The sequence below is a fragment of the Pantherophis guttatus genome, chromosome 17 (genome assembly GCF_059756535.1).
Source record: "Pantherophis guttatus breed Tessera chromosome 17, ASM5975653v1, whole genome shotgun sequence".
Lineage (NCBI taxonomy): Eukaryota > Metazoa > Chordata > Lepidosauria > Squamata > Colubridae > Pantherophis > Pantherophis guttatus.
In genome coordinates, this window is record NC_142079.1 from 2,072,501 (window position 1) to 2,093,852 (window position 21,352).

At 45.8% G+C, this 21,352-nt stretch overlaps 1 protein-coding gene across 10 annotated transcripts in view; it reads right to left on the reverse strand.

Annotated features, from left to right (window-relative positions):
• The window catches only part of PITPNM2 (phosphatidylinositol transfer protein membrane associated 2), a 94,526-nt gene that overhangs the window by 30,704 nt on the left and 42,470 nt on the right, over window positions 1-21,352 (reverse strand). For 7 of the 10 annotated variants that reach the window (XM_060691890.2, XM_060691889.2, XM_034428724.3 and 4 more), the window contains exons 2-6: window positions 19,614-19,784; window positions 5,507-5,721; window positions 3,469-3,590; window positions 1,940-2,173; window positions 256-582 (exon numbers count right to left, since the gene is read on the reverse strand). In XM_060691890.2, the coding sequence (XP_060547873.1) occupies window positions 256-582; window positions 1,940-2,173; window positions 3,469-3,590; window positions 5,507-5,721; window positions 19,614-19,691 (976 nt within the window). In that variant the 5' untranslated portion in view covers window positions 19,692-19,784. Of the gene's footprint in view, window positions 1-255; window positions 583-1,939; window positions 2,174-3,468; window positions 3,591-5,506; window positions 5,722-19,613; window positions 19,785-20,531; window positions 20,892-21,352 lie in introns of those variants that run through there. The other 3 variants (XM_087880380.1, XM_060691888.2, XM_087880381.1) reach the window with 2 other exon arrangements.

The window sequence follows — 21,352 nt, forward strand, 5'->3', positions numbered from 1 at the left end:
AAGAAGAAGAAGAAGAAGAAGAAGAAGAAGAAGAAGAGGAGGAGGAGGAGGAGGAGGAGGAGGAGGAGGAGGAGGAGGAGGAGAAGGAGGAGGAGGAGGAGAAAAAGAAGAAGAAGAAAGAAGAAGAAGAAGAAGAAGAAGAAGAAGAAGAAGAAGAAGAAGAAGAAGAAGAAGAAGAAGAAGAGGAGGAGGAGGAGTTCTATTCAATGCAATTTATATGATGACAAACCCCACCCCCTTGGGGGCCCGACTCACCTCCTCTTTTGGAAGAGGATTTGGAAGACGTTGACCACTGCTTGGTTAGCACTCGCCCCGGCAAAGATTCGTCAGTATTGCTGGTGGCATCCACCCCCTCGGTGGATGGAGGTATGGCCTTGGATTCCACATTGCGCTCGTTCAGGGGGTCTTGAGGAAGGTGCGGTTCTAGATCGGACTCGTTGATGCTGAACTGGGCCATCTTCTGGGCCAACATCAGCTGGGCCTCCTTCTCCAGCTGCCGGATGTCCTCTATGGTGAGTCCGTACCATTCGTCCTGCCAACACCACGCCTGCCGATGAGCCCTTACCATCACTTTCCGTAAACCTGGGGGAGGGGGGGAACCAAAATCAGCCATCATCAACCTGCTTTCTTGGACTCGTATTAAGACAAGCTTCAGAAGCTTCTCAAATAATGAAAACCTTCCACCCACCAATCCGTTCAAGACAATCATTTCCGATACATCAACGTATCGAATTTAAATCAGAGCTGTTCCTACGGGGTATCCTACCTGAAAAAAATTAGCAAGGAAAAAATTAATCTGATAATACACGTAATAACAGCTGCAAGGATTGTCTACGGACAAAATTGGAAAGCGGAGAAAATACCTTTGGAAGAAGAGGTAATTAAAAAAAATCTTAAGATTGCGCAGAAATGAATAGATTAACTCTGATGATTAATGGATAGAGAATATTTTAAAATAGGGAATGATTTTTATTATTGGTTGGAGAAGAGGTATCAATGATTAATTATGGAAGTATGTAAAAATATGCGGCGAGTTGAATATTAGGTTAGAGATGAATTGATATTGTGGACTGGATAAGGATCAAGATAGAAGTAATGACAATTATACAGAAAAGGAAAGAACTTTGGAAGACAACACCGAGATGTCACAGGTAAGAGAAAACTGATGTATTAAATGTTTGTTTGTCTAAAAATTAAAAAAATTAAAAAATTAAAAAAGACAATCATTTCCTTATTTCCATGTTTTCTTTCCTATGAAGATATAAATCTTTCCTTCCTGAAATTCTGGACCCTTGGAGAGAGTTCATGATTTTTCTGTAAACTGTGAAGGTAGGTAGAACTTCTCGGGAAGGTGTACCTGTGTCTCACAGGAGGAGGAGGAAGAGGAAGAGGAGGAAGAAGTCTATTTGGGGACCTCATTTTCTGAGGAATGTATCTCTCTGGGTTTCTTCAGCTTCAGGATGTCTTTCATCCTGGATCTGCAGACCATGTTTTGAGTCAATTTATACAGATTCCACTGGAGAATCCACTGGAGAATCCCTTTGAGTCCAACCTTCCAGACGTGTGGACTAATTCCCAGAATTCTAGGCAACAGCTGCACAATTCTGGAGGTTGAAATGCTTGTCCACCTGCGAAGGGTTAAACCCAAGTTGGCTTCAGCCATTCCATCTTGGTTAGAAGAAGAACTACATCTTGGGCTTTCTTCCACCATTCTTCTGGATCTTTGGACCTCTGGTCTTTGAGAATTTCCTCTCCCAAACGGGATCCTACAGATGTGTCAGGATGACAGCTCTCAAATTCTAGGAACTGAACACATCTGGAGGAGGCCCAGGCTGGGCTCAACCAGGCTGAGATGCCTGCCACTGGGGGAGCCTGAGGATCCAGGACCCTCCTAAAAGAACGGAGCTGACGGTGGAGACCCCCGAGATCAAAGACTCACCAACATCATGGATGAAACGTTCGATTTTCGACTGCATCCCCCAGTAACGGAACTCCACCTTGCAGAGTTTATAGGCACACATGACAGGATATCTCCCAGGGTTATTCTGGTGCTCTTGGATCCAGTCTTCTGCCAGAGGGCCCCTGGCTGTCTTGGCTGATTTGAAGACCTTTGGGTCCTCCTCTGATTTGTATTCGTGGGGTGGGACGGGATCCTTCACAATATCGATAGGATCTAATGTGGGGAGGGGGGGGGGAAATACACAGAATAAATACGCTCAAGCCACAGAAAACAGTCCCTCAATAGCCTTTCCCTAAAGCAGGGGTCAGCAACCTGCGGCTCTGGAGCCGCATGTGGCTCTTTCCCCCCTCTGCTGCGGCTCCCTGTCACTCAAAATATGCGTCACAACCGCCAATGTGCGACACCCGCCGGCACGCGATTTATTGAGCTTTTCAACCTCCGGTAGGCCAACCATGGATAAATCCAAGAAAAGAAAAGTTTCAGAAGAAAACCTAATGTTTAATTCAACTACATATGCTAGTTTTGTGGCCACTCAAGAAATCGTCAGGCACGGGAAGCGTTTTTGTGGCTCCCGGTGTTTTCTTTTCTGTGGGGAACAGGCCCAAATGGCTCTTCGAGTGTTTAAGGTTGCCGACCCCTGCCCTAAAGGATTGCTGTGTTTAGATAAGAGTGTAGAAACAGTACCATGATCTCCACCTCTCTCTGTTTACACAAGAAGAGCTGGTTGTTTAAACAGTTTATTCAAGGTTGGCAGAAGCTGGGTAGCCTCAACTTCCCCCGGGGAAGCCAGCGAGAACGTTTCTCTTCTACCTTTCAGGAGAAGACCTCCCAATCGCCACCTCTTTCTAAAAGGACACCAGATTCGAACAGGCTAAGCCCAACGGAGGGGGCCGGTTCATACTTTTGCCAACTAGAAAAGATCTCGTCAGAATCACAGAGTAACCAAATTGGAAGGGACCTTGGAGGTCTTCTAGTCCAACCCTAACCCTACACCACTTCAGACAAATGGTTATCCAACATCTTCTTAAAAACTTCCAGTGTTGGAGCATTCACAACTTCTGGAGGCAAGTTGTCCCACTGGTTAATTGTTCTCACTGTCAGGAATTTTCTCCTTAATTCTAAGTTGCTTCTCTCCTTGATTAGTTTCCACCCGTTGCTTCTTGTCCTGCCTTCAGGTGCTTTGGAGAAGAGCTTGACTGCCTCTTCTTTGGGGCAACCCCTGAGATATTGGAAGACTGCTATCTTGTCTTCCCTAGTCCTCCTTTTCATTAAACTAGACATACCCAGTTCCTGCAACCGTTCTTCCTATGTTTTATCTCTCTCTCAAATCAAATGGGAAAAAAGCAGGGAGCAATTTGAGTCCCGTCACAATTTTCTGCCATTATTCACAAAAATTATCCCCGTTTATGCCGAGGCCTGAGGAAGACCGATCACAGCTGAAATCTGTCTGTCCGCCTTAGCCAAACTGTAAGAGAGAAATTAAAATTTGGGGAAAAGCTGACACCCACCTAAAACAGTCTGCCTTTCCTCTGCTGGGGAAAGGTTGAACACGTTGGCTTGGTCTCCTGAGTCAGGTATATAATAGGTTTCAATATCGATGGAGAATTTCTCCACAAATGGGCAGGTGTACCTGAAGAAGAAGAAGAAGAAGAAAAGAGCAACTGAAAAGCTTTAGATTAAAAACGTGTCAGAGCCCTCCCAACCCGCGCTCACATACACACACATATATATACGGTGTGTAATAAAGGCAGCTGTTTTCCTAAGGAAAAAGCCAGCAAAATAAATGAAAAAGGCCTCCGGGATACACCGAGTAACACAGAATTTTATTAGCACCTCGGCTTTCATAAAGCTTTTTTTTTTTGCCAACGAGGCAAAACCGGAACAGGCTTGCTGCCGTGTTGATGTGAAGAAATTTAAATGATGGTCTTCCCCCCCGCCCCACATACAAATGCTGTCTTAGATGTTATAAGCTCACTGTCAGGGTTCCAAGTAATACTCCCATATCAAGCAAAACTCCGAGGCAGGTGGATTCCTCAAAGAATAGCTTTATTTGGATGTATCATATTGGCACAGATCCAGGGGTGAAATCCAGCAGGTTCTGACAGGTTCTGGAGAACCGGTAGCGGAAATGTTGAGTAGTTCGGCGAACCGGCAAATACCACCACTGGCTGGCCCCAGAGTGGGGTGGGAATGGAGATTTTACAATATCTTCCCTCTGGCGTGGGGTGGAAATGGGGATTTTGCAGTATTCTTCCCCTGGAGTGGGGTGGGAATGGAGATTTTGCAGTATTCTTCCCCTTGAGTGGGGTGGGAATGGAGATTTTGCAGTATCCTTCCCCTAGAGTGGGGTGGAAATAGGGATTTTGCAGTCTCCTTCCCCTGGAGTGGGGTGGGAATGGAGATTTTGCAGTCTCCTTTCCCTGGAGTGGGGTAAGAATGGAGATTTTGCAGTATCCTTCCCCTGGAGTGGGGTGGGAATGGAGATTTTACAATATCTTTCCCCTAGTATGAGGTGGGAATGGAGATTTTACAGTATCCTTCTCCTGCCACACCCAGAACCGGTAGTAAAAAAAAATGGAATTTCACCACTGCACAGATCTGGTGAAAACCGACTCTGAAGGTTTTCACCTAATTAAAAGTTTTGTCACTTTCGCAAAACAAGCACTCAAATCAGTGGTGGGATTCAAATTTTTTTACTATTGGTTCTGTGGGTGTGGCTTGGTGGGCGTGGCAGGGGAAGGATACTGTAAAATCTCCATTCCCTCCCCACTCCCGGGGGAAGGTTACTGCAAAATCCCCATTTCTTCCCGATCAGCTGGGACTCGGGAGGCAGAGAATAGATGGGGGCGGGGCCAGCCAGAGGCGGTATTTACCAGTTCTCCGAACTGCTCAAAATTTCCATTACCGGTTCTCCAGAACTGGTCAGAACCTGCTGAAACCCACCTCCGAGTCACATGGTCCAATCACTGTGCTTTCTAGCTACCTGATGACATCACTCCGCCTTCCTCTGACCAGGTGTGAGAATGACCTTGGTTCCCAAGAGAAAGTATTTTGTTTTGGCTACAAAGTCCCAGCCATCTCAAATCCCTCCCTCCCTTATCCCTCAGCTCCAGTATGGCAACCCTGAATCTGTCAAGATGGTTTCGGTCAGGTCAGCTCTAGGGTTGACCCTCGCTCTCATTTTCCCAACTCTTGGTTGCTACTCCAGAGGCCCCCCCTCCACTTTTTTAAAAAATTTGATTTATATGCCGCCCTTCTCCGGAGACTCAGGGCGGCTTACAATGTGTTAAGCAATAGCCTTCATCCTTTTGTATATTTATACAAAGTCAGCTTATTGCCCCCACAATCCGGGTCCTCATTTTACCTACCTCGAAAGGATGGAAGGCTGAGTCAACCTTGAGCCTGGTGAGATTTGAACTTGCAGTAATTGCAGGCAGCTGATGTTAATAACAGTGCTTTAGTCTGCTGCGCCACCAGGGCTTTGCAAAAACAAACAAAACAACCAATGGGGTAAAAATGCAAGGGGGAAAAATCACTGGGTGGTACCTTGTCCTGGTATAAGGATATGCATTCCACGATTCCTCTTCGACTCGGAGAGCCGCCTTTGGGAGTATCGATCGGAACCAGCTGGGAATATGCATACCAATATGGTATACTTTATGGGTATACTGCCCATCGCCACCCGGGCCATCGATATACGGTCGGTTTTCCAAAATCTCCACGCCACTGCCTTCGCCACAAGTTTCTTCCCGGCTCTTTTTCTGAAATTGGAGAAATAGATAAATGGGCAGACAGATATCAATTATTATAAAACTAAGAAAAGGGGTAAAAGGTACAGGTTCCCCTTGCACATCTGTGCTAGTCGTTCCCGACTCTAGGGGGCGCTGCTCATCTCTGTTTCAAAACCAAAGAGCTAACGCTGTCTGAAGACGTCTCTGTGGTCATGTGGCCGGCATGACTCAACGCCAAAGGCGCACGGAACGCTCTTCCCTTCCCACCAAAGGTGGTCCCTATTTTTTCTACTTGCATTTTTTTACCTGCTTTCGAACTGCTAGGTTGGCAGAAGTTGGGACAAGTCACGGGAGCTCACCCCGTTACGCGGCTCTCGGGACTCGAACCGCGGAACTGCCGACCTTTCAATCGACAAACTCAGCGTCTTAGCCACTGAGTCACCCTGTCCCTACGAAAAGGGGACGTCCAAATAACTCTGTCTCTCGGGGGCCCAAAATGCCACCTGGGGAATTAGGAATACTTTCTTGTTTCCTGTCCATGCATTATCAGGATGGATAGCACGAGAGTACTCCTTATCAAGCAATTAAAATAATAATAATAATAAGAGGAGAAGCCTGTCCTTCTGTTTCCCTGTTCCCTCCCTCCCTCCCTCCTTGCCTTTCATTTGTGTTTTGTAAGTGATTTTAAAGTGGCTGCCACTTTGGGAATTAAAGACAAGCTGAGATCGGAGTTATGAATTGACTGTAAAAAAGACTTCAGTAATGACCTTTTCTTTTGGCAGGCAAACAAGACGAAGAGAAAGCTACGTTTAACAACAAGGGGAAAAAAAAAAAGAATGATTAATAATGATAAGAGGGTGTAGAAAAAAAAGCCTATGAAAGGGACGTTAACTTTACAACTTTGACTTGAGGGCCACTTAAAATTCTGTCGAACCATAAAAACGGCAAAGGACGCCATGGAAAAGTGGAAAGGAGGAGACGTTTATAACGACAGCAAAATAAATTTGATAATTTCGAAGGCTCTGCTGCTACTGATCTCATAATACTGAGGAATAGGGGGAGCCACTCACGGCTCTTCCCAGCTAACGGCTTTTACAAAAGCGATCAACTCCCTTTTTCAGCAGGAAAACAGAAGCTTTCCAAATAATAAAAAGCTTCCCATTCACCAATCCGTTCAAAAAGGAAAGGCTACCGTTTGCTAGCGATGCTCCTTCGTTTGACCTGCTCATTACACCTGGCGGGCATTTGGTTGGTTGTTGCAAACAAATCTGCACAATGGCTACTGGGGGAACGTACCTGGCTGCCAAGCCACCATTCCTTCCGTTTCTCTTAAAACACCACTACAAGCAGTGGAAAGGAAAGGAAAGGAAAGGAAAGGAAAGGAAAGGAAAGGAAGGGAAGGGAAGGGAAGGGAAGGGAAGGGAAGGGAAGGGAAGGGAAGGGAAGGGAAGGGAAGGGAAGGAAAGGAAAGGAAAGGAAAGGAAAGGAAAGGAGAAAGGAAAGGGAAAGGGAAAGGGAAAGGGAAAGGGAAAGGGAAAGGAAAGGAAAGGGAGATGGATGGAGATAGATAGATAGATAGATAGATAGATAGATAGATAGATAGATATGAAGGGAGGGAGATGGATGGATAGATAGATAGAAAGGGAGGGAGGGAGGAAGGGAGGGAGATGGATGGATAGATAGATAGGGAGGAAGGGAGGGAGGGAGGGAGGAAGGAGAAAGGAAAGGAAAAAGGGAAGGGAAGGGAAAGGAAAGGAAAGGAAAGAAGGAAAGGAAAGGAAAGGAAAGAAGGAAAGGAAAGGAGAAAGGAAAGGGAAAGGAAAGGAAAGGAAAGGAAAGGAAAGGAAAGGAAAGGAAAGGAAAGGAAAGGAAAGGAAAGGAAAGGGAGATGGATGGAGATAGATAGATAGATGATAGATAGATAGATAGATAGATAGATAGATAGATAGATAGATAGATAGATATGAAGGGAGGGAGATGGATGGATAGATAGATAGATAGATAGATAGGGAGGAAGGGAGGAAGGGAGGAAGGAAGGAGAGGGGAAAGGAGAGGAGAGGGAAAGGGAAATGAAAAAATTCATAAAAGTCTAAGCTCAGATACAGAGCTGGCCCTGGCCATGTGTGGTCAAGAGTAGAGCTGTCCAGCTTTGGCAACTTAAAAGACCAGTGGACTTCAACTCCCAGGCTGGCTGGAGAATTCTGGGAGTTGAAGTCCCCAGGTCTTAACGGTGCCAAGGTGGGACACCCTTGCTCCAGAACTTCAAGACCCACAACTCAACGTTTTCAGACTCTCTCCTTGTCTTAAGAAAGGGAGAAACTTAAGCCACCCCACTCCGGTGGCCTCCAGCATCTCACAACCTAGACACTCCCCCTCCTTCTCTAATGCTAGATTTCCAGGCCAAACGGGGACTCGGGCGAAAGCAACAACATTAAATGACTCACCACAAAAAACCCAGGGAGGCAGAGAGACCTCATGATGGGGAAAAGAATTACAGCCACTTAAAAAGCTTTTACGGAAATCCATCTCCGGGCAAAAGGGAGATCAAGTGAGGCAGGAGTCAGCTTTGCCGTCGTGGAAAAAGCCACCCCAATAGATGTCAAACAAGCGATCGGTCATCTGTCGGGGACAGCTAGAAAGAACCGGATGCCGGTTCTTTCTTCATGAAACCACCAATGGCTTCAGGGCCATCTTGGTTTCTTGCACAGAGGTGCTGCCAGGGGTGAAATCCATTTTTTTTTTTTTACTACCGGTTCTGTGGCTTAGGACCTGGTTATCTACAGGACCGCCAGCTGCCGCAAACGGCTTCCCACCGGCCGGTACGCTCTCACAGAGAGGGACTCCTCCGGGTGCCGTTGGCCAAACAATGTCGGCTGGCGGCCCCCAGGGGGAGAGCCTTCTCTGTGGGGGCACCCACTATCTGGAACGAGCTCCCCCCGGAGATACGGAGGATCCCGGATCTACGCACCTTCCGCCGTACTCTTAAGACCCTCTTATTCCAGCAAGCCGGCCTGGCCTAATTTTTCTCCCCTTTCTTTTAAATTTCAAATTGAAATTTTAATTTGTTTTAAATTTATTGGGGTTTTAATTGTCATGGGCTAAATTATTTAATTTGGTTTTAAATTGTTTTTAACTTTTGTATTTCTGTATTTTATCCTGTGCCTGTTCACCGCCCTGAGTCCTTCGGGAGTAGGGCGGTATACAAATTTAATAAAACTAAACTAAACTAAACTGTGGGCGTGGCTTGGTGGGCATGGTGTGGCTTGGTGGGTGTGGCTTGGTGCGCATGGCAGGGGAAGGATATCGCAAAATCTCCATTCCCACCCCACTCCTGGGGCCAGCCAGAGGTGGTATTTGCCGGTTCTCCGAACGGCTCAAAATTTCCGCTCCCGGTTCTCCAGAACCTGTCAGAACCTGCTGGATTTCACCCCTGCCCAAGACCCCATCACGAAACACAAATCCCAGCCGGGGAAGTACTGAGGACCCAGTTTGTGGGGGCAATAAGCTGACTTTGTATAAAATATACAAAAGGATGAAGGCTATTGCTTAACGCATTGTAAGCCGCCCTGAGTCTCCGGAGAAGGGCGGCATATAAATCAAATTAAAAAAAAAAAGTATATAAAACACACAGCCCAAAGACCAGGGAGGATAAAAATCAATGATTTTTTTTAAAAAAAATCAAAAAAATCAGATTTTTTTTTATTTAAATGGGATTTTTTTGATTTAAATGGGATTTTATTTTTTATTTTTATCGAATTTATTTTAATAAAATACTTTTGGGGTAAAAAATCTATTGTAAGATAGTTTTCTATTTAAGATACATAAATAATTTAGTTTATTCAGCATGAAAAGGAGCTTATTTCTGTAGCAGGAGGCTGTATATTCTGCAACACCGGGACTATCGGTGAGTCAACAGTGGGTCAAAGGAGTAGCAGAGATGACAGCGGCTCTTTCAAAATTACGATTTAAATTGAGTTGATTTAAATCAAGCCTTTTTACTAGTGATTTAAATCATGATTGAAATTGTGATTTAAATCAACTCGATTTAAATCAAATCCACCCTGCCAAAGACGGTTAAAAAAAACCGCCCACAAGGCCAACTCCTTACCTCTCCGTACAACTACAAAATAAACCTCGGTTTTTCTACCCAGCTCCCCTTTTTAAAGCAAGGCCGTTTTCTCTCCTGCGTTTCTGTGCTATCGTTCTACTGTCACTGTAATTGCAGTAGAAGCGAGCAGGTTGACAGCGTGCGAGAAATCACGCCGTGGGATCGATCAATTTGCACGGCGTTACAGAGAACAACAAGGTTTTGGGCAGAGGCGTGCCAAGTGAAAAGTGCACAACTGGAGTCCCCAGGGTGGAACCGCCCTCTCCTTGCCCCCCGAGGTCTCTTTCCCACCCCTGCGACGGTTCTTAAGTGTGAAAAACGGATGTCAGTCGCATTTTTTAAGGGCCATTGTAACTGTGAACGGTCGCTAAAAGAACTGTTGTAAGTCAAGAACTACGAGTTGCCCAATTTGCCTAAAAGAAGCAACAGCCTCCACTCAAATCACAGCGGAGGCTTAAACATCGCAAGCTTATGACGGGGCTGGATCCAAGGGTGAAATCTAGCAGGTTCTGACAGGTTCTGGAGAACCGGTAGCGGAAATTTTGAGCAGTTCGGAGAACCGGCAAATGCCACCTCGGGCTGGTCCCAGAGCGGGGTGGGAATGGAGATTTTGCAATGTCCTTCCCCCAGGAGTGGGGAGGGAATGGGGATTTTGCAGTATCCTTCCCCTGGAGTGGGGTGAGAATGGGGATTTTGCAGTATCCTTCCCCTGGAGTGGGGTGGGAATGGGGATTTTGCAGTATCCTTCCCCTGGAGTGGGGTGGGAATGGGGATTTTGCAGTGTCCTTCCCCTGGAGTGGGTTGGGAATGGGGATTTTGCAGTATCCTTCTCCCAGGAATGGGGAGGGAATGGGGATTTTGTAGTGTCCTTCCCCTGGAGTGGGGAGGGAATGGGGATTTTGCAGTATCTTTCCCCTGGAATGGGTGGGAATGGAGATTTTGCAGTATCCTTCTCCCAGGAGTGGGGAGGGAATGGGGATTTTGTAGTGTCCTTCGCCTGGAGTGGGGAGGGAAAGGGGATTTTGCAATATCTTTCCCCCAGGAGTGGAGAGGGACTGGGGATTTTGCAGTATCCTTCCCCTGCCACGCCCACCAAGCCACACCACGCCCACCAAGCCACGCCCACAGAACCGGTAGTAAAAAAAAAAAACTGGATTTCATCACTGGCTGCGATCCACACACATCCTTACTCCAGAGAAGCCAGGAAGCCAACGAGAAGATAAAAGAATACCGCAGGTTTTCTTTCCAGCTTGGAAAAAAATGGGTCGCTCATTTCTCGGGGTTCAAATTGGCAAGCCGCAAACCCCCCCACCCGCCCCAAATGCCGCTTGCAACGAAACAGAGCAGCGAGGAGAAACATCAGGGCCCGGGGTGCGCGTGTGACAAAGAGGCAAGATTTGTGAAGTCTAGCATCTCACAAAGCACAAAGGCTTGGAAATGTGTCAGACACCTAGCTAGGGATGCAAGCTCCTTTTTTTGCGGAGAGCGGCAATTAAGGAAACGCCTAAAGGCAACACCCCGCCACTAATGGTTTCTGAGAGAATCGCCCGCCGCTGAAGATGCTCGGCAGCCCGAGATCTCTAGGTAAACACGATGCTGCTCTCCTTTGTGTGCCGTGAACGTCCTGAATCAATCAAGCAATAGATTTAGAGTTCGCAAGACGGATTATCTTCTACCGATGATCAAATGATGTCACCGGTGGCCGTAGACCAAACCTGGGCCTGCCTCAGACGCTCAGCTACGAAAATGTGGTGGGTTCTGAAGTGAAGAGGAGGATTAGAGAACAAAGTAGGCCCCGGGCCCAATTTGGAGAGAACAAAAGCTTGAACAGACTGTTCTGGATAGAAATCCATCGTTTGACAAAAAAAGGAAGGTGGATTTATTGCGCCTGGCGCATTCCCTTGGATGAAACGAAGACTCGTTGCTCACAAAGCAGAAAGAATCCTAGCTATGTTTAAATGGATAAGATCCGGGGGAGGGGAGGCTCCTGGGGGTTCGCAGGGGTTCAGGAGAACCGCTAGCTAAGATTCTGTGCAGTTCGGAGAACCCCCAAATCCCACTCCTGGCTGGCCCTCCCGCCCCAGTTGTTTAAAAAAAAACTGGGAACCACAAAAACCTTTTGACATCTCTCTCTCTCCCCCTCTCTCTGTATCTCTCTATGTCTCTCTCTCCCCCTCTCTCTGTATCTCTCTGTATCTCTCTGTATCTCTCTGTATCTCTCTATGTCTCTCTCTCCCCCTCTCTCTGTATCTCTCTATGTCTCTCTCTCCCCCTCTCTCTGTATCTCTCTGTATCTCTCTGTATCTCTCTGTATCTCTCTGTATCTCTGTATCTCTCTATGTCTCTCTCTCCCCCTCTCTCTGTATCTCTCTGTCTCTCTCTCCCCCTCTCTCTGTATCTCTGTATCTCTCTGTCTCTCTCTGTCTCTCTCTGTCTCTCTCTCTGTCTCTCTCTCCCCCTCTCTGTATCTCTCTATGTCTCTCTATGTCTCTCTCTCCCCCTCTCTCTGTATCTCTCTGTATCTCTCTGTATCTCTCTGTATCTCTCTGTATCTCTGTATCTCTCTATGTCTCTCTCTCCCCCTCTCTCTGTATCTCTCTGTATCTCTCTGTCTCTCTCTCCCCCTCTCTCTGTATCTCTCTCCCCCTCTCTCTGTATCTCTGTATCTCTCTGTCTCTCTCTGTCTCTCTCTGTCTCTCTCTATGTCTCTCTCTCCCCCTCTCTGTATCTCTCTGTATCTCTCTATGTCTCTCTCTCCCCCTCTCTCTGTATCTCTCTGTATCTCTCTGTATCTCTCTGTATCTCTCTGTATCTCTGTATCTCTCTCTGTCTCTCTCTCCCCCTCTCTCTGTATCTCTCTGTATCTCTCTGTCTCTCTCTCCCCCTCTCTCTGTATCTCTGTATCTCTCTGTCTCTCTCTGTATCTCTCTGTCTCTCTCTATGTCTCTCTCCCCCCCTCTCTCTGTATCTCTCTATGTCTCTCTATGTCTCTCTCTCCCCCTCTCTCTGTATCTCTCTGTATCTCTCTATGTCTCTCTCTCCCCCTCTCTCTGTATCTCTCTCTGTCTCTCTCTCCCCCTCTCTCTGTATCTCTCTGTCTCTGCCCTGGCCGCTTCTCCATCCCCTGCCGCCACCCTTACCTTCTCAGGCCAGGCAAGGAGTGACTGGGAGGGGAGGGCGAGGGCTGGGGCCAGCCAGTGGTAGGATCACCTGACAGCAGAGGGTCCAAAGAGCCGCATGCAGCTCTGGAGCCGCAGATTGCTGACCCCTGTTCTAACACTTGGCAGGTATGATGCTCCTTCCAGCCTTCCTTCTCAGAAGAGTGGGCAGATGGCCTGGCCTAGGTCAAGCGCGGCCAGCGGAAATCAGCTGTGGTGGACAACCAACCCACAGGTTTGAGGAAGTGGTGAGGCAGAGCTGCTTGGAGAGGGAGAGAAAGACAAGGAGACCTCTGAAGAGGGCCACCTTGGGGGAAGCTCAGAGCAGATGGCTTTGAGATCCTTTCAAGTCATCAGGACAACCTTACAAGGACAAGATATTTTCCCCAGCCCTTATTATGGGAAGCCATCTGGACAGTTGGCTGTATTTCTCCAAAAACATAGATAAACAGCAAGCTTTCAAGAGGCATTAATTGATGTCCTAGTTCGGAGAAGCTCGGATCGGATTTCCCGGGAAGCTGGAAACTCTTCTGATGGCTTCAAGATGGGTGGTCATGGGCGGGGAAGAAAGGAAGGACCTCAAAAGAATTTGGCACTTTGTTTATTAAATTTTATCTGTTTGTTACATTTATATGGCGCCCCTCTCACAGTTTGAGGTGATCCTGGGCAATGCAAATTGTCAGGGTTCTGAGATGACGGATGCCCTAATTAAAACATGAGCCTCGAGCCAAGCTTCAAAAGAAATCCAGTTATCTATTAGGAGCTTCATGTCCGCATGTTCCCAAGTGAAGCCAGCTCTGACCCTACGTAATTTACGCCCCAAATATGACCTTGTTTCCCCTCTCCGTCATCAACGGAGCAATTTTGCGGGTTGTAGAGGTCACTCCCCTCCGGCTGCTGTAGGTAACCCTGGGATACAGCCTTGAGAGAAATAAGTGTGGAATGTGCATTTGTCTTTGGCTGCCGTGCCATTTCACCGATTTCCCATCCCGCCTGGCCTATGGCAACTCGAGAGTAGGCCAGGGATGTTTTGCGAGTTGACACAAAGCAGTCGGCATTAAACCATCATCATCGCCATCTTGTTTTCTAAGCCAAAAGAAACAACTTTTATAGGAAACGTGGAGATATATCTATATATATATATAAAGTTTTCCCAGAAAGCCCCAGAAAAAATGGGGAAAGGCCATCATTCTTAGGTAGTCCTTGACTTACAACACTTCATTTAGTGACCAAAGTTACAAGGCACTGAAAAAAGTGACTGATGACCATTTTTCACCCTTACGACGATCCCACGTTCACCTGATCAAAATTCAGACACTTGGCAACTGACTCACATTTATGACAGTGGCAGTGTCCCCGGAGTCACACGATCCTCTTCTGTGACCTTCTGACAAGCAAAGTCCATGGGGAAAGCCGGATTCACTTAACAACCGTTATGACAAACTTAACAGCTGAAGTGATTCACTTTACAACGGTGGCAAGAAAGGTCATAACGTGGGGGCAAAACTCACCGAACAAATGTCTCGCTTAGCAACATAAACGTTGGGCTCAATTGTGGTCGTAAGTCGAGGACTACCTGGAAATTTGCCTTGTGCCGGTATTTTGCGCTGAAGTTCAGCTGATAAATCTTGAAATTCTAGTTAGGAACCCAAAAAAAAAAACAGATTCCCTGATGCCTCACGTTTGCTTATCTTGCTGCAAGAAGATCTTCCAAAGACACAATTTTTCAGAGATTTTTTTGTTGTTTTTTTTGTAAATAAATGGAAGAATTTGTTCAGAAGAAACAACTGAGAAGTGAGGATTGAATTTCTCCCCCCACCCCCTGTCCATTTCTTGACTAGATGATCTGCCCTTCGAGAAGTTTTTCTCTTATTAAAAATGTTATAATTATTAAGGGACGCGGTGGCTCAGTGGCTAAGACGCTGAGCTTGCCCATCAAAAGGTCGGCAGTTCGAATCCCGAGTGCCGCGTAACGGGGTTGAGCTCCCGTGACTTGTCCCAGCTTCTGCCAACCTAGCAGTTCGAAAGCAGGTAAAAAATGCGAGTAGAAAAATAGGGACCACATTTGGTGGGAAGGTAAGAGCGTTCCGTGCGGCCTTTGGCGTTGAGTCATGCCAGCCACGTGACCACGGAGACGTCTTCGGACAGCGCTGGCTCTTCGGCTTTGAAACGGAGATGAGCACCGCCCCCTAGAGTCAGGAACAACTAGCACAGATGTCCAAGGGGGAAATTTTATTTTTAAAAGCATCTTGGTTCTCCTGACACCCGAGTGTAATGTGTAGTTCATCCTTGGGTCCCTCTTGAAATTAATAAAGCACTAAAATTCAAAAATAGGACTTTCTATCATGGCTACGGACATCTGGAAGACGCTCACGATCAAATCCGTTTTCGTCGTCATTAAAAAGAAAAGAGAACTTTAAAAAAAATAAATAAACAGGGAAGAAGATTCTCCAAGATCTCCGTCACGTCTTTGCAAATATAAATAAAATAAAAATAAAGATGAATTGTTTCAATTATATATCCCCTGCCTGCCGCTTTGCAAAGCAGAAGAGAAAAATGCGCCTTCTCCAGATGGTTGAGCTGAGCGCACCAAAAAGATCAATGGCTTTGGATCAAAGTGAAGGAAACACCCCCGTTCAGCCTAGCAAGGGGAATGAGCTTTTCGAATCATCATCGCTCCCAAAAGAAGCAATCTCTCCCGTTTTTATATTTTTGTTGGGTTTTTTTTGCAAAAATGAGAGACTGGCAAAAGTTGCAGGGAGCTTGATGGTGCCATTTCAAGCGACTTTTGCTTTGTCTTCTCTGGGGATAAATAAGCTTTCCAAATATTGTGAAATGCGTCAAGAGTTCAGATTTTGGGCATGTTCCTTCCTCGATCCCTTCCATCAGAAGACGTGTCCAAGGAGTTGGACCTCCTGGAGGATTAACCAGAGTTAGTCTCATCTAGGGGAAGATGAGGGGACACGGTGGCTCAGTGGCTAAGACGCTGAGCTTGTCGATCGGAAGGGTTGGCAGTCAAGCCCAGAGCACATTAAATCCACGGCTGTAATGTGAAATTAATACTAATTGATGGAAACAGTTAGCTGCATCCTCCTGACCGGCCAATTATCTATAGGGCAGGTTGCTAAGACTGGGAGGGGGAAAAAAACCCTCACAGAGAGGGATTGGTGTGGGGAAGGGAGAGGCAGCCCCCTCCCCAGGGGAATTCTGGAGGAGAAACAGAACAAACCAGATAATTCATTCCATCTTAGTCCAAGAAAAGCAGCTATCTCTGGATAGAGAGATGGATGGGCAAAATAAAATCTGCCCCCCATGCATGTGTGCGTAAACACCCCCCCCCCATGTTCCCACTGCTTTTGGCATGTGATGGCCCGGTAGGCCTTTTTTTTTGCCCTCCCCAGGCTCCAGGGACTTTTTAGGAGCCTGGGGAGGGCAAAAATAGCCTTCCCCACCTTCCCGGAGGCCCTCTGGAGGCCGGAAACAGCCCATTTGCCGACTTCCGTTGGGCCCAGAAGGCCCAAAAATCAGTTGGCCCGTGCGCACATGCGTGCTGGAGCTGAGCTATGGCAACACTCGCGTGCCCACCAATATGGCTCCGCGTGCCACCTGTGGCACGTGTGCCAAAGGTTCGCCATCACAGGCATAGACTGTTAGCAATGCATGAGATCAGCTGCAGAAAACAGGAAAGTGTGAGAAAGAAACTGAAGGTTTCCCTGTCTTGATGCTCTTTAGTATCTTTCTGTCTCCTCCTTCTCCTCCGCCTGGTTCCCTAGAAGCACTGATAAGGTTACCTAGTTGGGTCATGAAATGTCTTCAAGAAAACAAACAAGCTCAGAGAGTACCAAGGACCCCACAGTGATGATCTTCCTCCTCCTCTTCCTCCTCCATCTCCACCTCCACTTTCCCTTTCCTTCTCCTCCTCTCTACAAACCCCCTCTCCCTTCTAGCACTGATGATGTTACCTAGTTGGGTCACCAAACGTCTGCAAGAAAACAAGCAATCTCAGAGAGCACCAAGGACCGCACCAATTATAATAATCCTCCTCTTCCTCCCCCTCCCTGCAAACCTCACACCCTACAAACACTGATGATGTTACCTACTTGGGCCACGAAACGTCTGCAAGAAAACTACCAAGCTCAGAGAGCACCGAGCACTTTTCTTTTCAATCCTGAGCTACAAATATTCTCCTTTGTTATTACACGGTTTCTGTTATTACAAGCAATAAAATAAAGCTGCACATTTCTTAAAGTCTCCGTTTCCTGAGCTCGCCTGTCTCCAAGGCTTGACCCCGGACAAATTGGGGCCATTCAATGCCAGCTCCATCTTTTTTTCCAAGTGGGCATTAGAGACCTAAGGAACAGGGAAAGCTCGCCGGGTCAAAGAGGATGATGCAAGCAAGAAGAATTAAAATCCCGAAACTCCCTTGTCGGCAGTCCATACTTATCTGCAGCCAGCAAAACTTAATTTCCTTGAGCAAAGGCTGAAATCAACCCACGACACACCGCAGAGAAAGAAATACACACGGGCAAAACCGAGAGGAACAAAATAGTTTTTTTTAAAAAAATAGCGGCTGGGATATATCAAGTAGAATTTTTAAAAGCCGAACAAACCGGACTGAGCCAAGGCTGATCTCTCTCCGGCAAGACAAGCATTGAAAAAAAAACAAAACAGTTCTTGAATAAATGCAGGAAGGTTTAAAATGCAGTGAGGTTTTTTTTTCTCCCCTTCTTCTTCTTTATAAAGACAGGTTTTTTGAGCCCGCTGTTCAATTTTTCATCGTTTGCGGGCTTTCACCTCCTCCTCCCTCCTTTCTGTTTTTAATTTAAACATCTAATTTAAATTTGAAGAGGACGTAATCACCGCCCGTTTTCTTCAAAAGTGAAGCAGTTTGGGGTGAAAGTGAGGAAGCAGCTAAGAAGCCGCAGCTAAGATTTGGGGGAGGTGGGGGAAAGCAGGTTAGAAATAGAATAACAGAGTTGGAAGGGACCTTGGAGGTCTTCTAGTCCAACCCCCTGCTTAGGCAGGAAACCCTACACCACTTCAGATTGACGGAGTTGGGTCTTAAGGCCGTTTCTCCATTGATTTAGTAGATTATTCCTGCCAACGTCCAGAGAGCTTCTGCAGAACTCAAAAGCCATCATGTGCAGCGGGTTCAAATCCCATTTCTGGAGATGGGTTCAAATCCCAACTCTGGTGTCTTTTGAAAAGAAGCCGGCTGGCCACCTCTCCAGGATGGTCCCCTTGCTTTCCCTGAACAGTACAGGTGGGTTGAACTAGATGGTCTTAAGGGTCCCTTCCATCTCTTATCTTTCCCAGAATCTACTATTATTTTTGTAGGAGAAGGATGGGGGCGGAGTCAAGCAAGGAATTAGCCTGGAACCGTTACATTCCCACAGGGAGTCAAAGTCCAGCCCCTCTTGAATTCCGTTAACTATTATCTAGCATCAATTTAGTGCTGATCGGGAGTTGACTGGATTCTTCTGAAATTCTTTTATTGCATGAGTGATAAATCAGATTAACTGGCGCTTAATAAATCAGATTAAGACTAGATTCGTTGGCTAGCTTCTTCCGCAAGTCTCTCATGCAATTTTTTATTGCATTAGAGAGAGAAATAGATAGATAGATAGATATAGATATAGATAGATATAGAGATAAATAGATAGATATAGAAATAAATATAGATGATGAATAGTTTGATATAGAGATAAAGAGATATAGAGATGACAGATAGATGATAGACAGACAGACAGAAATAAATATAGATGGATAGATTGATAGAGATAGATAGATAGATAGATAGATAGATAGATAGATAGATAGATAGATAGATATAGAAATAAATATAGATGATGGATAGATCTATAGAGATAAAGAGATAATAGATAGATAGATAGATAGATAGATAGATAGATAGATAGATAGATATAGAAATAAATATAGATGATGGATAGATCTATAGAGATAAAGAGATAATAGATAGATAGATAGATAGATAGATAGATAGATAGATAGATAGATATAGAAATAAATATAGATGATGAATAGTTTGATATAGAAATAGAGAGATATAGAGGTGACAGATAGATAAATAGACAGATAGACAGACAGACATAGAAATACATATAGATGATGGATAGATTGATAGAGATAAAGAGATATAGAGATGATAGATAGATAGATAGATAGATAGATAGATAGATAGATAGATAGATAGATAGGATAGATAGATGATAGATAATATAGATATAGAAATATACAGTAGATGATTAATAGATTGATTTAGAGGTAAAGAGATATAGAGATGATAGATAAATAGATAGACAGACAGACAGATATAGAAATATAGATGAATAGATTGATATAGAAATAAAGAGATAGAGATGACAGATAGATGATAGACAGACAGACAGACAAAGACAGAAATAAATATAGATGATGGATAGATCTATAGAGATAAAGAGATGATAGATAGATAGATAGATAGATAGATAGATAGATAGATGACAGACTGCAATTTTTTTTTTTTTGCATGAGCAATAAATCAGGTTCACTGGAACGTCACGTGTGCCCCTGATTCTTTCCGTCTGACAATTATTATTATTATTATTATTCTGTTTCTAGGAAAGCAACCGATCCCAAGCGACGAAGGCACCAACCTGGATCATGTACAGCTGGGCAATCCGATATTCCTCAACGCTCATGGGGAGAGGAATCCGATACTCTTTTATGAGCATTTTGAAATCCGGCAGCCTTCTGATCCGGTCGGGAAGGCGAGCCAGGAGACCTTCACTGGAGGCCGCTTAAACGACAACGAAGGCGGACATTTCCTGCAATCGAAGTGGGGAGAGAGAAAGAGAGAGAGAGATTGGTGGAAAAGTTCGCTTTGCTCACACGGGCGGATTGCGTACGGGTTTAGAAAATGTGGTTAAATAGGATGGCATAACGCCCACCCGCAGGTCAACCGAACCGGCTGAATTTAACCGACTGAATTTAACCCAGAATTAATGCATCTTAAATGAAGGGTCCTTGGTGCTCTCCGAACTCCTGATAGCACTGATGATGTTCCCTAGTTGGGTAATGAAACATCTGCCAAAAAAAACAACTAAGATCAGAGAGCACCAAGGACCCCTCCAAAGAATATCAATACGGCGGCCTCATTAAATTTCACAGCTTCTCTGAAGTGCGAAAACTGTGTAGGAATCCTTAATTGGAGTCCTTTCTCTGGAAGAGGTTATTTGGTTGGGGAAGGAAAGCAAAGAGCACAATTCCCGATGCTTGATCCCTTTTCAACACCTGGTCAAGCACGAAGCAAAAGCCAGCCCTGAGCCCGAAATGCACCCAATCACCATCCAAAACCTGGTTTCTCCTCCTCTCCCCTCCATTCCAACATCTTTTGCTCCGGGAGAAGTCTGCCCCATTGAGTAAAAGACCCACACGCTTTAAACAGGCACCCCAAAATTGACTTCAACGTTCTTGAGATATTTGGGGGAAAGGAAGAAAAAAAAAATAAGCTGTTATCAAACTCTTCCAAGTAGTCGAGACGAGGAAACAAAACCGTAAAATACTAACTTTACCTTCACCGTAAGGTTATAATAACCGAATCTTGCAAGTCTTGGAAGGATTTCTCTCTTTCGTTACTTTGCAGGGACTCTAACAAAGAGTCTTTTCTGAGATGCTTCCCACGCCCCTTTTCCTTCTGAGGGCTCCTCTGCCTCTTCTCTGGCCATTACCTTGGCTGCAGCTCTTCCTCCTGTCTGCCAAGGTTGTTCTCACAGTCCATTAAAAACCTCCCGTCTGAATTGCCTTAGAAAAACCCTGCTCTGCTCGCTCTCTTGAAATTTTTACGGCATTTCTGTCTCCCGAGGGCACCCACAGCAACTCTGCAAACACTTTTGCCACCCTTCTCTCCTCCATTCCTAACATCTGGAATCCGTGTGTGTGTGTGTGTGTGTGTGTGTGTGTGTGTGTGTGTGTGTCTGAGCTGTAGGAAGAACAGGCCATCTTTCCAAGCAACGTGCCGCTAAATAGCATGACAGATGTGCTGCTGAAGGGAGTCGTGACAAAACAGCACCCAACGTGGCATCACAGCGCAGCCTTCTCTGCCGAGAAAGCACATCGTTCATTTGCACGGCGTCCTGATTGTACGGCGCAAACTTTTGGGAACTGGGCTACCTCTTTTGGGAACCTTGAGAGTCGGGACAGGGTGATTGTGGCCGAGTTTCCACGAGACACCCTAAACCACCGTTTCGTAATTCTGTTTTCTTGAAAATAAGCCACGTTCGTTCATGCAGACGGGACTGTAATATTTAGGAACAAATCAAGGCAGAAAAACTTGAGCAGGAACAGAGAGAGATGCCCCGTTTAAGTCGGAGATGTATTGAGGGACGTCTGACCT